The following is a 14,253-nucleotide window of genomic DNA, read 5'->3' as shown; positions in this document are numbered from 1 at the left end:
ATTGAAACTGCGACTCGCTGAGACTCGTTTCATTTTGTCTAGTAGACCTCTCCTAAAAGTTGGGGTAGCTGGAAATTTTTAATCGCTTTGCTTTTTTGTAAGTATTAACAGTGTCATATGAACGGCCGTCTCTGGAATGCACGTTATCTCATTGCCAAATCCTGTTAAGGTTATCTCAGTAGGTGAGCCGTGTTAAAAATAAATCAAGCAAGTTGAAAACAAATTATTGTAGAATAAAAACCGAAATCCGCATTCAGCTTCCGCAATATGACTGACGCAATCAATTAACCCAATAACTGAAAGCACATTTTGTTGTTAATCAAAAAATATTAATTACTCAGTCGAATGCAGCGGGAAAAGCTCCGTACGGAAAAAAAGTGTGGTGTGTCGACTTGCATTTCTGTAGCCCTGGTATCCTATTGCAATAATTGTGTCATTGTGGTTGATCATGAACAAAAAGTACTCATCCCGTCAACATCACGTAAAGCAATGGATGTCCACTGCTGGAAATAGGTCATGCAGTCCTCCTCGTCGGGGGTCTACCAACGCTGGTAACGACCAGTGCGAGGTAGCCTCAGCACTTTCTGCCACTTCTGCTTCGAGCTATGTAGGTAACTTTGGTGCTTGTACGGATCTTCTCGTTCCTGATATGATCACGTAGAGATACTCCGAGCATAGCTCTCTCCATCGCTGTGACACTTGAGTTTATATCGCCAACTGCTTCACAATAACTGTAATAGCAGTTCAGGCAACTGTTGATGAAAATCGTACTCCTTAGACAATCTCAAACGTATGGTTTAATTCGTCAAACCATAAAATTGAAATCGTTTTTGATTTTTCCCATAATGAACCAGCTACCGTTTAAAGATTGGGTTCCTGACACCTAGCAATAATCGATATCGTTTATATTTATTGATTAATAAACCTTTCTCAAAGATGCTTGGAAATTCTAGCATTATTTTGATAACCTTCTTTGAGATAAATCGAGATTGCTGCCAAATAACTACATGCGAGCATCGACAGGCAATATTTTAATGTACCAACTTAAAATTATGGCGTTATACTTATATATTAAAAGTGATTTATATGGCTCCTATTGTTACAATACTATGTTTTTTCCAATAATAACTAAACACTATAAGTTAGTTATTAATTACACTATAAATCCGAAATGGCGGACTTCCAAAGATGGGTTAGCAATAGAAATTAGTACCATTGTCTCCCTTTTCCAGGTGGTTGGCTGGGGCTTCGACGACACAGGCGTGGCGACCGAGGAGCTCTCCCTGGTGGAGATGCCCGTGGTGGACCAGGAGACCTGCATCCGTTCCTACAGCGCGTTCTTTGACAAGTTCACCGATAGGGACTACACCTACTGCGCTGGGTACAGGGATGGTAAGTCTTCATTCTTTAGAACCGGGTATGCCGGCAGTGGCGTGCACTTTATACATGCTCTAGACAGTGCCTACCCTAAAGTTATATAGTAATATAGGGGGGGGGGGGGAGCTTTCCAGGTCCTATTTAACGCCTACTCTGGTCAAAAACTCTGTGCACGCTACTGTGTGCCGGAACGTCCCGATCGTATTTAACAACTAAGAGTCATTCGGGGCAACTGTGCGAACTTTTGCATTTTTTATGCCGAGCCAAGCTAGAATTATTAGGGTTACGGAAATAAAAATATATTTTTCTAATAAAGCACCTATTTGTCTAAAAATGAAAAGGGGAAATAAAACATTAATAATATTTCTTTTTGCAACAAACAATTAAAGAGAGAAAGTCGTAATGCGCTCACTTGTCCTGTCTTGCGAGTGACCCCCTCGTGTGGGGTAAATAAACGCATATCTTAGCTAAGCATAATTATTTTAACTTATTACAATACAAAACTTCAATTAATTGCCAATAAACATTTTACGCAACGCCGAGCGTTGCAGTGCACAGATTTGTCGAATCTAGCCAGCCTCTCGGCGTGCGTCCGTTATCTGTGAAACAAACCCCCGACTTCTTACAACCCATTCAGAAGATTAAGGCAGTGCACACACTCACTCACTAGGCTCAGTTACCCCGAATGACTTTTTTCTTGGTGCGTGATGCTTCGAAATATTATACGAAAAACTATTTAAAAAAAACAGTGGCACAGAATTTTCGACTCTAAAATGAGTTACGTCCATTTAAGGCTTTACACATTGATAAACGTGGCATATACATTGTTTCGTCACACTTCAACTGACAAGATCATTAAATGTACGGTTAATTTATTAATAGCATTTACAACAATCTTTTTTTTTATTGAGTATTTAATTATACAACGTGTAAATGAAAACCGAAATAATACTTCGCAGGCTTTAGAGGTACATTATGTACTTATCTGTGAAACCGAAAACCTAATAGTTTTTGAGTAAACAACTGCCTTAGTTTTTACTGAACGAAATCAGATACAGCCGTAACATCACATGCAAAATTAAAATCATGTGACTGGGTCACTTTATGAGGTACGCGTCGCGTAGCGTAGGTACTATGCGCGTGTCAGTTGTTTATCTTCAATAGGGTTGTCACAAGTTCGTATGGAAAAATAAATATTCTGTTTTTGATTTCATATTTTACAGGGTGATTCCTTATGAAATATACTTATGCATTCTTCAATATTATTTCGTAATTCTGTTACACGTTGTATAGACACTAGTTTCGCTTGAATATCTATAGCATAAGCCTCCTCCAGGTTCTTCCATGCTTCGCCATCATTGGTTTTCCTTCTCCTACTATTTCTATTTATATAGCTTAGGTCGTCTTCCAACCTTCGGAATGGCCTTCCCCTTCTTCTCTATAATATTTTATTCCGACGTTATGCCACGTTTATTCGTAAGGCCATTCAGTTATTCTTTTAATAGCCCGACCGACGTGTCTAGCAAAAAGTTAAGCTCGCAAGGATTTTTCCATAGAATTAAAAAAAACCTTATGAATCCTTCAATGTAAATATAACAAATATTATGTAGAAAATTTTATAAGCTTCAGCTTAAATTAGTTAGTACGCAATCACACTGCTTTATACGATACAATATTTAGGAATGTTTTACATCACTTTGTACATCAGTGTATCATATTAATAATTTATAGTGTATTCTTGGCACATCGAGTACTTACGTACCTACCTATAATAAGTATGACATGTGGTAAGGGCTACCAATTATAAAAAGTATCTAACTCGAATTAGAGAAACGATTTTAATATTACAATATTTCAGTATTCATATAAACGTAATGTTAAAATTATCAACCTTAAGATTCGTCACATGATCGAATTAGATTTTTAGCAACTTTGCTTGCGTATTCCTACATTTATTTATTTATTACAGGAACAACCGATGAAATAACCGGAACAAGAAAAAGTATGTTATATTATAGCATTGGGATATTATGCGTAGATTTTAACATACTAAATAATACTCTAATCTCTAACCATATGGCGCTTGTTGAATTGGGGATTTTTTGTTTCTTGGGAAATCTTATTGCGTAACTTTTCTGAACGGTTGTCAACCGGTCGTCTCCATACAAAACACGTGATCAATACTCATCCCTTTTATATGGAGATGACAGTTCGATAGCAACTAATTAGCAACTGTCAGGTTGGAAATCAATTCCAAGTTCAAATTTAAACCACAAGTTAACCAATGACTAATGTTTATTAATTTGTATTTGCGCTTACCTAATTAAATCAAACTATTAAAAAAAAACCCTTAACTGGAACTTTAAACGAAGTCTTGATTACGCAGACTAATAAAATAATAGGCACTTAAACAGCACTATTTACTAACAAACAGCCACATCATGTCATTATAAGCACGCTTATATAACCATATTATATGTAATACATATACTTATTCAAAGTTGCTTGTGTATCGCTTAAGGTGCGGCCAAACTGCAGCGTTTTAAACTTAAAATGTTCCAACCAATCCCAAATGTTTATTATTAAGTTGGAGCTAGAAGTTATATTTTAGGTACCATCGTTACATTGTAAAAAGTAAAACGAGTGCAGGATAATAAAGATATATTTTTTGACACTTTAAGGCATGCTGTTTATTTATTAGAGCATGGCTTTTTTACTTAGAGTAAGTAGTCATCAGGCATGTTTTTTACGCCCTTTTATAGCACAGAGTCACGTAAAGCAAAGTCGAGACAAGGCGGACACTTTTAATTATATCTACTCATAGTATATTATTTGCTTTGAATGAATCCCTATAATTGGCGATGGCAGTTTTAAGAAAAAAACGCTCTTCCTACGTAACCCAAAAGGTTTTTTCAAAATCGATTCAGCACTTAATATACTATGAATAAAAACGTTACTTCTACTATTCATTATATTTGGTTTGACATCCTGTCAACGCATCTAAGTTTAGATAGTAAACATATTATAACCTTTATCTGGTAGGGTAAAGAACTATAATTGATCGTCTGCGGACGCCTAGCAGATGTGACACATTGAAACTATTTTATAAGTATAGAACATATGCATGAAAAGATGGTACATTAAAGGGAATATGGCATTATCAAAAATTATGGCACAATTAAAAACGAAATATTCTTTTCGAATCGATTTTACGCCACTGTGCGTCGCCACGCCATTATCCGATCTGACTCACCGCATGAGGGACGTGCTGGCCATGGAACATAAATAAATGTATGGGAAGCACATTGCTCGATTCACAAAGTTTTCCAACAGTTGCAAAACGGTAGCCACTCGTCTTCCTCACACATAGTTTGCGATGAGTTGGCAACTGTCGCTATCAAATTATGCGTTTTTTATGAAGACGGCGAGTGGGCTACTTGGAAAAGTTAGTGAACAGTCGCCACTAAACCTGGAATGAAAAAAAATTCCATACATTTCTTTCAGTTATAAGTTACATAAGTACTTTTTTGTAGTCAGAAAAATATTAATAATCTGTAAAATGTGACAGGTACGTCAGTCTGCAACGGCGACAGCGGCGGCGGGATGGTATTCGAGATGCAAGGCACCTGGTACCTGCGCGGTCTGGTTTCACTCTCCGTGGCTAGACACAACGAGTACAGATGCGATCCCACGCATTACGTCGTTTTCACAGATCTTGCCAAATTCTTGCCTTGGATTAGAGATCATATCAGCAGTAACCATTAGAACGTGCTGCATTGAAATTAGATTGTTATTGAACATCCAATCTCGACAAGAACACACCTCCTATAGTTTCCCAAACACACCTCTTAAATTTTAAAAATAAATTTCTGTAATTATCATTTGCAAACTGGCGCTTATATAAACTCAAAAATAATAATTTATAACAAGTACTTTAAAATTTAGTGTTTTTAAACCTAAGTTCGAACATTTTTAAATTTTGAAATTGTGCTCTTTTCAAAATTGCATGTTCAATAAATAAAGAGATGGACCGAGTACCTACTCATTAATATTGTTCTAATCGTAAGTACTTACTCGATAAACTCGACTCGATGCTCGAGTATGACTGCAATTTATTAATTTAAAAAAATAACTTTCTCCTCCTTTTTTTTTAATATTAATTGAGTCAGCGATAATAATTATTTGAAATGCATCTACTACATCGAAATATCGAAGGATTGAAAGAACTGTGTCAATGCCATAACTCGGCTGGGTTCAGTTTTTGGTACTCTGTATAACTCGGTACATCTCTAGCATTAAAAAGCAGGTATCTCTTGAAAGGACAATATAGATTTTGTACTTTTGCAACTTAATTTTTAAATTTTATTTACGTCAGTAGGTATGTACTTAATTGTAATGCAGTACAAAGAGTAGATTAAAACCTTATGTAGAATAAGAAATTATGAGTTCAGAAAAACAAAGTAAAATAATCCGAAAAGAACTTGATGGAAACCATTTTGCTTTGTGGCCCACTGGGCTGCAAGTAACAATTGTTACCATGAGTAATGTATAATATCTTAGTAATTGTGTTACAGTGAGTTTCTGACGCTTGATTTATAAAAAACAAGACAAGACAAGCCTCCTAAATTAAATCAAAATGTCTACAAACCAACTAATTGCGGATCAAGAAATCGAATGCATTATTAGTTATTATGAAATGTTTTGTCACAAATGTGACCATCTTTGTTGTACCTACATTATCATCTATATAATCAGTGGCTTGCACTGGGTTTCTTTCCAGGGTAGGCATACAGTCTTAAGAAAGCCAGTAGCCAAAAGTCCTCCTCATGTACGAGTTACATATCAACTTTAGGGTAGGCAGTGCTTTTGCGTTTGTACGAATTGCACGCCACTGATAATAGTCTACTGTTGGACTAAATGCCTCTCCCAACAGAAGATTTTGCCCATAATCACCACGATCGGCGGATGGGTTGGTGAACGCAGTAAATGCTAGTAGGTAATATCTCAGAGGACGCTATTGTCCCTTCTCTGTTATATTCCCTCAGTCGCCACGTACGACACAAGTGGCAAGAGGTAACATCTGTATTACGATCTGCCGTCACCACACAAAACGGTAGCTCATACGTGGGCCATTATGAAATAAAGATGGCAACACTTATTTTAATAACTGGACGTAGTTATACGAATATGTTTAAACCAAATGGAGATAAAGTGACTTCATTTTAGTCTACATATATGAGACTGTGCATCATTTTAGAGCTGTTAAATAGGTCAGTCACTTGTGTATATTCTCAATGTAGATTCCTACCAACACATGTACAATAAGAGAAATAAAAAATGGGCCTTGCATGTTTTCACATAACTGAAGTGGGGCTAATTTGTCCGCGGACTTAATGTAAACAAACAAAATCTTAGGTCGTTCTCATACTGAAGGTGTAAACAACTTTTTAAGTTTTAAAAAATTGTGAAAGAAAATATGTGGTTTATCTCTAAAATACTAAAATAACTTAACCTAATAATAAAGGTTCACAACCTGGCATTTGGCTGTTTGCATATTCTGGTCCACGGATAGATTTGCCGCACTTTGCATTAAATTGTGTAAAATAAAAAAAAATAGAACATCTCCGTCCAATGTACCCATCTGTTAATGAAATGTGATAATAATAAAAATGTCTGTGAATTTTACAAATAAAACCTTTTTGATGAATAACTTTTACATTTAATTTTACCTTTTTTTTTTACTGAGTATCTTATCTTCCTGCCGAGTCACTCTCAACAATTGAAATAAGAACATACAGAATCCTCTTTAAAAAAAACAAGAAACTTAAAAAGTAGGAAACAAAAGGCGGCCTTATCGCTTAGTAGCGATCTCTTCCAGGCAACCTTATGATTAGGAAAACTAAGGGAAACCGAATGGTGGGGTGTATTTATTATATACATTATTATTATATACCTACATACTTACGAACAATTACACACTAACACTTATCCAGATTACACACATAAAATACTAATAATAAATATAAAAAATAATAAACTAATATATACAATAACATACGATACATACTCAAAGAGTTAATCACTGTTGTCTTTATTGCTGAAGCTAATGGGATTTAACAGCATGTTTGAATATGTCTAGTGACCTTGACTGTCGTATGCTTATTGGGAGTGCATTCCACAGTTCAGTAGCTTGAACAATGAACATTATAGGTGAGTTCTTTTAAAATACTATAGTTTAAATTTACAATATACGTTTTGAAAAACTTGTGGCAAGCAGTATGTACGCGGCTAGCTGCTCTCCGCACCGGTCCTTTTCGGGGCGAGTTTTGGGTAGATTTGAGAAGATGGGGGTGCCGCATCCGCCATGTGCGAAGAATTCCGCCGTTTTCATCAGTCTATTTCTCCTAATGTTAAGTTTCCCTAACTTTTATTAAATATATAACCAACTGAAATGTGCTAATCTGTAGAAAGGCAGAAGAGAAAAAAATACACTTCGTACGTGTTAATGGTATTTCAACTACATGACGGTGCAGATTCTTTCGGTGCCTCGCAGTTCGATGTTAGAAAGGAGATGGGTAAACATCCTGCGAACACTCTCCGAAATGTATCTTATAGAGAGAAAACCTTGCGACAGTGTTTAAGACTTTGAAGTCTACTGACTGCAAGGTCGTTGGCAATGAGTCTCTTAGCACGACGATCCACCGGATCCAAAGAATCGAGCTGGTACATGGCAGAGCCATCCCATAATTGTCTGCAGTACTCTATGCACGACCGAACTTGAGTTTGGTACAGGAATAGAAGCTGTTCCGGTGAAGTAGCGCTTAACTTTGTTGAGAAGCCAAGAGTAGATGTGACTTCTACACTATCCGATCGATTTTCGGATGGACACTTGACGATAACCACCTGAGGGGTTGCTACAGCGTCACCGGGGGAGTGGGGCGAGCGCGAAAGCTCACCTTGAGAAGAGGGAGCAGTGGGAGACGTCGACCCGAGGGTGCCTCCGTGGTAAGGTTCCACGTCCGGATGACGTCAGAAATCGGGGCGTTGGCTGTGTGTTTGTGTTCTGTTGATACACATTGTCGGTAGTTATTTGATCGTCATGGTCGTAAAGGACATGCTTCGGACGTCGGACGTCGCCGCCTAGGCTCAGCGTCTAGGACGCCTTGACCACTAGGGGGCTGGGGTGTAGGACTGCTTTTTCAAAGAAGTCTTTGATAATTTTTTTAAGTACTGGGCTATGGTGGGACTACACTATCCGAGTTTTACCTGCCTGTATGGGATGCGGCATTTCGATTTAAAAATATGATTTGATTCCTTGTCTTGACCAAGAGGTATTGGGAATGTCTGGCAATAAATTCTGTCTGGGCAGACGGGTTGGTGATCGCAGTAGATGGTAGTAGTTGTACAGAGGACGCTGCTGCCCGCTCTCCGTTATATTCCCTTAGTCGCCTCGTACGACACCCGAGAGAATAAGAGGGGTGGTGACAACTGTATTCTGATCTGCCGTCAATCCTTAGCTTAGATTTGCTTAAATCAAGCTGGCATTCGTCGTATAAAATGAACAACAAAGTAAGTCCTGTTTTTCACTACGAAGAAAACAAAGAAAAAAAGAAATTAAAACAAAACTATAAAGAAAATATAATTAAAAATCATAATCAATTGTGTACTCTTTTATTACCACAGACATGTGTATCCTGTTATAATACAGAGAAAGTAAAATAATAATATTATTATGAATAAAAACAATTTTACAAGCCCTCTACATAAAGTAGGGTTCGGAGAGAGAGTTAATATAGTACATAAATAATAACTAAAATTACTTCATTATAGAACAAAAGAGTTGAGTGTGCAAATGTTAGGAACGGCAACTTTTCGACGATTCGTATACCCAGTATGGGCAGGAGACAATTTTCTCCCCGGGGAAAGGATAAAAAATTATCTTCTCCCACAGCTTTTTCAACTCGCACAAGTGGAAATAACTCAATCAAATTCAAATAATATATGTGTAATAATAAACGGGGGTAAACTTCTAATATTCCCTGTTACCGTATTTTAGCAGATGGATATGTTAATTATATCCCTTGTCAGCGGATATAATCGGGGATACAATTTATATCTCCTACCTGTGCTGGCCTGCTGGTCCAAAACCTCGTAACCCTCGCCCCTGTCAGGCCCCCTGGTGGGGGACTAGAGACCGAACATCCATTCGGTCTCTAGTATTCTCGAATAAAAACCACTAGCTTAGACCAGCAAACTCAGCAAACTCGACTTAGCAAAGCGCAAAGATCGACGTTTCAAACGTACTAAGAATAAGCCTATTTCAGAAAAGACGAATTAAATTCTGAATAGAAACAATTTTTTTTTTCAAATATGCATTCCTATCAGTCCGCCCGCCCGCCACTAAATTCAACCGCGAAATTTAAAAAAAAAAATATTTTGCACACTGCACTCCATATTGCTCCCAATTTAATACATTCAATGAACATAATATGCAAGAACAAATATATTTACCCAAAAAAGGAAAATGATAAGAACAAGAAGAAAAACTTAAATTACCGCTCGCATAAATAAAAAAATGCACAACAAAATCACAACTAAATTAAAATAATAAAAAGCAAAAAAAAAAAAATGTGTTATTATTTGTCTATCCATAGACCAAATACTATTTAATCTATACATTTACAGCCATAGAGTAATTCCATTTCAAAGGTTGTAGTCCAGCCCAGCAAAGGTTGCAGTAATGCCATGGAATATGTATTGGTATAAAACTATATACCAACGACATTTTTGTGACAAAGCACGATTATTATAACAGAGGAACCAATTCGAATGGCCCCGATCGCAGACCTCGGGCCGCAATAAGATCCATTTTACTTTAACTATTTCGAAACCTTACTATAATAATTTTTAGCTAGTATCCGAGTTTTAAGCGTTCACACAAATTCGCGCTATAAATTTTAGCGTTCATCTAATTCGGAATCTACGAAACTCATAGTCTTCAAATTCGATACCAAACTCAATATGACTCAAATTTATTTCTGAAGTTCACAAATAAACTTGGCATACATTGCTGACATATCCCCCATATTGGATATGTCATGTCGTTAACTATAACACTTGACTATGGAGGGTAGAGGTAAGGAGAGTCATCTTATATGGGAGAAAAGTTGAAAGTGTCCAGTTGTTGCGCTAAATAACAGTTCAAAAATCCTCCACAATGGCGCTGGTGGATGCACAGGGTATGGTATGAATGTAGCAATCTTAGATGAATTGAAGTATGCCGAATTAAAAAATTTAATGTCATTATCGACTAAAGTAGTTAATTATTGAGAATTTCAACAACTTACGTTGTACAAAATATTGTGGTAAATATAACCTTACTTCCTTGTATCTCCGTACTTCCTTGTTTATTTTTCAAGCCTACTCTAACAATATTTATATTTGGCGCTTCTTTTAAGAGTTACCCTGATGCAAATGTGGCGCCATCCTAATTTAATACATTTTGACGACACTTTTTCATATACACAGATGACTCTCCTTACCTCTACCCTAAATACACTTGACGTAAAGGCGATCGATATACCTCTAATAGTATATTTATTTGGCGTGTATTTGTGTCATATCCGCCATATTGGAATACTATGAGGTCATCTGATAACATTTGTCGTTGAGGCAAATCTTTATTCACAACATATAAATAGATGAAATTTATTAATAAGTTAAAATTTATTACCGATCGACTTAGTTTAACAGGTAAAAAAAAATTACCGACATTTTAAAATGCAATTCATTTACTTCATACACTACAAATATAAAGCTGATCGCACAGTTCACTACGTGACGCACTAGTCGTCTGCACTGCTAAGGTTGTTGTCGTAACATGAAAAAGTCTCTTGAAACTATATGACTGAAAGTACGAATGACGTCATTAGTTCAAAGTTTTTAAATTTAGCATGTTTATGTATCAGGAGAATATGTTGTAAATATATATCCAAATCCTTTTTTAACGCAATTAAAATATCACTTGCTTCGACGGCGCAGAAAACATCGTGAGGAAAACCTGCATGCCTAAGAGTTCTACATAATGTTCTCAAAGGTGTGTGGAGTCCACCAATCCGCACTGGGAAAGCGTGGTGGACTACGGCCTTAACTATTGGATAGAAGCAGGCGTTACTTTGCGGAAATCCATGGTATATTATGAAAATTAAGCTTAATTTGATACGCTCCGCGAAAAGCAGGAGAATCTGTATGGTGGAATTTATATTTTATTCTAAATTGAATCCTATACCAAACAGATCAAAGTCAAAGTCGTTACGTCTTAACGATAATTCATTGTAAAGTCAACATCTCCTGAGGATACTCCGGTTTCGGAGCGAAACGTGCGTAGAGGGTACATTGCCGAAGACCTGATTGGTGTGGAGTATAAGGATTGAAGAAATTAAGGATTGAAGGATACGGCCTTAGCCCCTTTTTATTACAGGAGACCCGTGCTGTAGTGGGCCGGTTATGGGTTGTTATGATGATGATGATATATCCTTAACACCAATAATCTCTCCCATATTTGGCATAATTAATACTTTATTTCATTTTCATTTGGAAAGCATTCCTCGGATAGCAAGCACTAGTATAACTGAAAGGAGCTGCGATGCTGAATTGGCAATGGAGGAAAAAAGCTCAGAAGACTTCTGCTGGCGAATGGTGATCTCGCACCGGAAAACCTCCTTTCGTACAGGACATTTCAAAAATAGTCGCAGAAGACACTAAACTACGGTGTGTGGAAACATCTCCAATGGCCTAACTCATCAGGCAGTGGACGTCAATCGTTTGAGATGATGACGGCCCTTCAGTATCTCATTGAGACAACATAATCTGGAATGACTTTTGGCCACTGCACAAAACATTGCGAACGATATCAAAAGTGCGATCAGCTTAACCGTTCACTATCAATTCGAAAATAAAATTAAAATATTAAAAAAAAAAAATTAAAATAATCCACTTTCAGAGAAAAAAAAAAGCAAAAAAAAAACCCTAAAGTGCTTGGGACGACCTCCGAAACCTATATTTACAAGTTGAGATCAAATCACCAACATGGTTTAAATTTAACCAAGTACCGCATATTCCTACCGTGATACTTTTATTTGTTTGATGGCTGCACCCTTAGTACGAGATTTCAAACGTCGCAAGCGTCTATCGATTTACCTGTCAGAATATATTACATATTCTGTGATATAGTGATAAGGAAATGCTAAAAATTTACGTTGAATTTGCTAAACTTCTGGCATAGCTTCACAAACTTCTTCGACACTACGGTTTCGCCGAAGTTGTTCTAGAGACTGAAGTTTTATGATTTTAGTCACAATCCGGACCTCGTTTTATCCACTATCCCGTAGACGTACTAACTTATCTCAGTCCAATCATCTCAACAAACCTAACGTCGACCTAAGCTGAGTACATCCAGTACATAAAAAACATAAACTTCATTCTTACACATATACGACTGTTTATAGATGCATTTAGTATTTGAATTAGTTTATCAAGTATAGTAATCTCATATCTAGTAAAGAAGTTTTGCTGGGCAACCTTGCCTCTGGGCGACTGCTTTACATTATACTCCTCAGCCACGCCTATAACGTTATAATAGTGTTTCAATACTTGAAAACTGTATCGTATCAATGAACTTGCAAACCGAAGTATCTCGCACTAGGGGTTCTAACGCCTATCATTTAACTACTTTAAAAAAAGTAGAAGTTTATTTTAGTCTGTTTTAAAGTAGTATAGGAAGGAGCATCACTTTAGTTTACCAGTATGGCGCCTGGCCATTCCTACTCCTGGGGCCTTTGAACCTCTCCTCACTTCCATAACCTTGACCCCAGGGGAAGTTTCTGCCGCGACCTGATCTGGGAGTAGTTTTTCCCGGTGGGTAACCCATCCGGCTGTTGGCGCAAGCACCAGGTCTGCATCCGTTCCTGGGAGTATTCGGAAGGCTTCCCGGTAGCGGTGGCGAGGGGAACCCGTCCCAGTTGTCCGGCATCATGCAGGTTCCGCAGTTCCAGGTGAAGTCACCTAAAGGACCGTTAGAAAAAAAATGTATTAGACAAAGTTCTTTAAACCTCAATTCGGGTAAAAAAAATGCATTTTACGACCCCATTCTCCTTTTTACTGTTCACAGCTCGTCATGATCGTGGAAAAGTGACGATTTTGCTATTTTTAAATACCAATTTTACAGTTTAGAACCAGGAGATTTGAAAGTTTTTGAAAGAAGGTTGATTACAACCATCGACACTCTAATAAACATTGGTTTCGAAGAAAATTAAAAAAGGGAATACAGAATTACTCTAAAACGTATGTATTTAGTTAATTTTGCTGAGAATATTATATCGTGTACATTATGAAAAAACTACAAATTTAGATGGTCCTGTTTTATGGCCGCCGATCTGTTACGATCAATACTTTTAATTTAAAGAAATTTGTAAACGAGCGAACGTAGCGAAAATAGGTGTATTTGGCTACGTTTGCAAGTTACATTTTAAATAAGTTGAGTTTATCTAGATCCGAACGTCCCAAACGAACATTAAAAAGCTTCGCCTCTTTCTTATTATTAAAGTTATTCAATAAGTTTATTTACGCCAAACTGACACTGAAATAACCTTGATTATCGACTTCAGGCTTAAGTTAAGTACTTTACTGACAGATTGTCAACTGGTCAACTTCGTACAAACAATGGCGTTACTTTGCGGAATTCCATGATATATTACGAAAATCAAGCTTAATTTGCTATATTACGTTTTTTATTTCTCGCGGAGTATAGCAAATTAAGCTTAATTTTCATAATACAAACAGAAATGGTAACCGTAGTCGTTCACTCGCTTAATGGAC

General features: G+C 37.0%; 2 protein-coding genes across 9 annotated transcripts in view; one reads left to right on the top strand and one right to left on the bottom strand.

The window, feature by feature from the left end:
• Positions 1-7,087, top strand: part of LOC120627830 (serine protease gd-like) — a 32,974-nt gene extending 25,887 nt beyond the window's left edge. For 4 of the 5 annotated variants that reach the window (XM_039895901.1, XM_039895900.1, XM_039895902.1 and 1 more), the window contains 3 exons: positions 1,233-1,392; positions 3,347-3,379; positions 4,946-7,087. In XM_039895901.1, coding sequence (XP_039751835.1) covers positions 1,233-1,392; positions 3,347-3,379; positions 4,946-5,142 — 390 coding nt within the window. In that variant the 3' untranslated portion in view covers positions 5,143-7,087. The remainder of the gene's footprint in view (positions 1-1,232; positions 1,393-3,346; positions 3,380-4,945) is intronic. The other variant, XM_039895899.1, reaches the window with a different exon arrangement.
• A 3,743-nt stretch (positions 7,088-10,830) lies between these two features.
• The window catches only part of LOC120627862 (sex-lethal homolog), a 38,430-nt gene continuing 35,007 nt past the window's right edge, over positions 10,831-14,253 (bottom strand). For all 4 annotated transcript variants that reach the window (XM_039895971.1, XM_039895972.1, XM_039895973.1 and 1 more), the window contains 2 exons: positions 13,179-13,440; positions 10,831-11,284 (listed from right to left, as the gene is read on the bottom strand). In XM_039895971.1, coding sequence (XP_039751905.1) covers positions 11,239-11,284; positions 13,179-13,440 — 308 coding nt within the window. In that variant the 3' untranslated portion in view covers positions 10,831-11,238. The remainder of the gene's footprint in view (positions 11,285-13,178; positions 13,441-14,253) is intronic.

Source organism: Pararge aegeria, chromosome 12, assembly GCF_905163445.1.
Source record: "Pararge aegeria chromosome 12, ilParAegt1.1, whole genome shotgun sequence".
Lineage (NCBI taxonomy): Eukaryota > Metazoa > Arthropoda > Insecta > Lepidoptera > Nymphalidae > Pararge > Pararge aegeria.
This window is presented reverse-complemented; position numbering and strand designations above follow the sequence as displayed.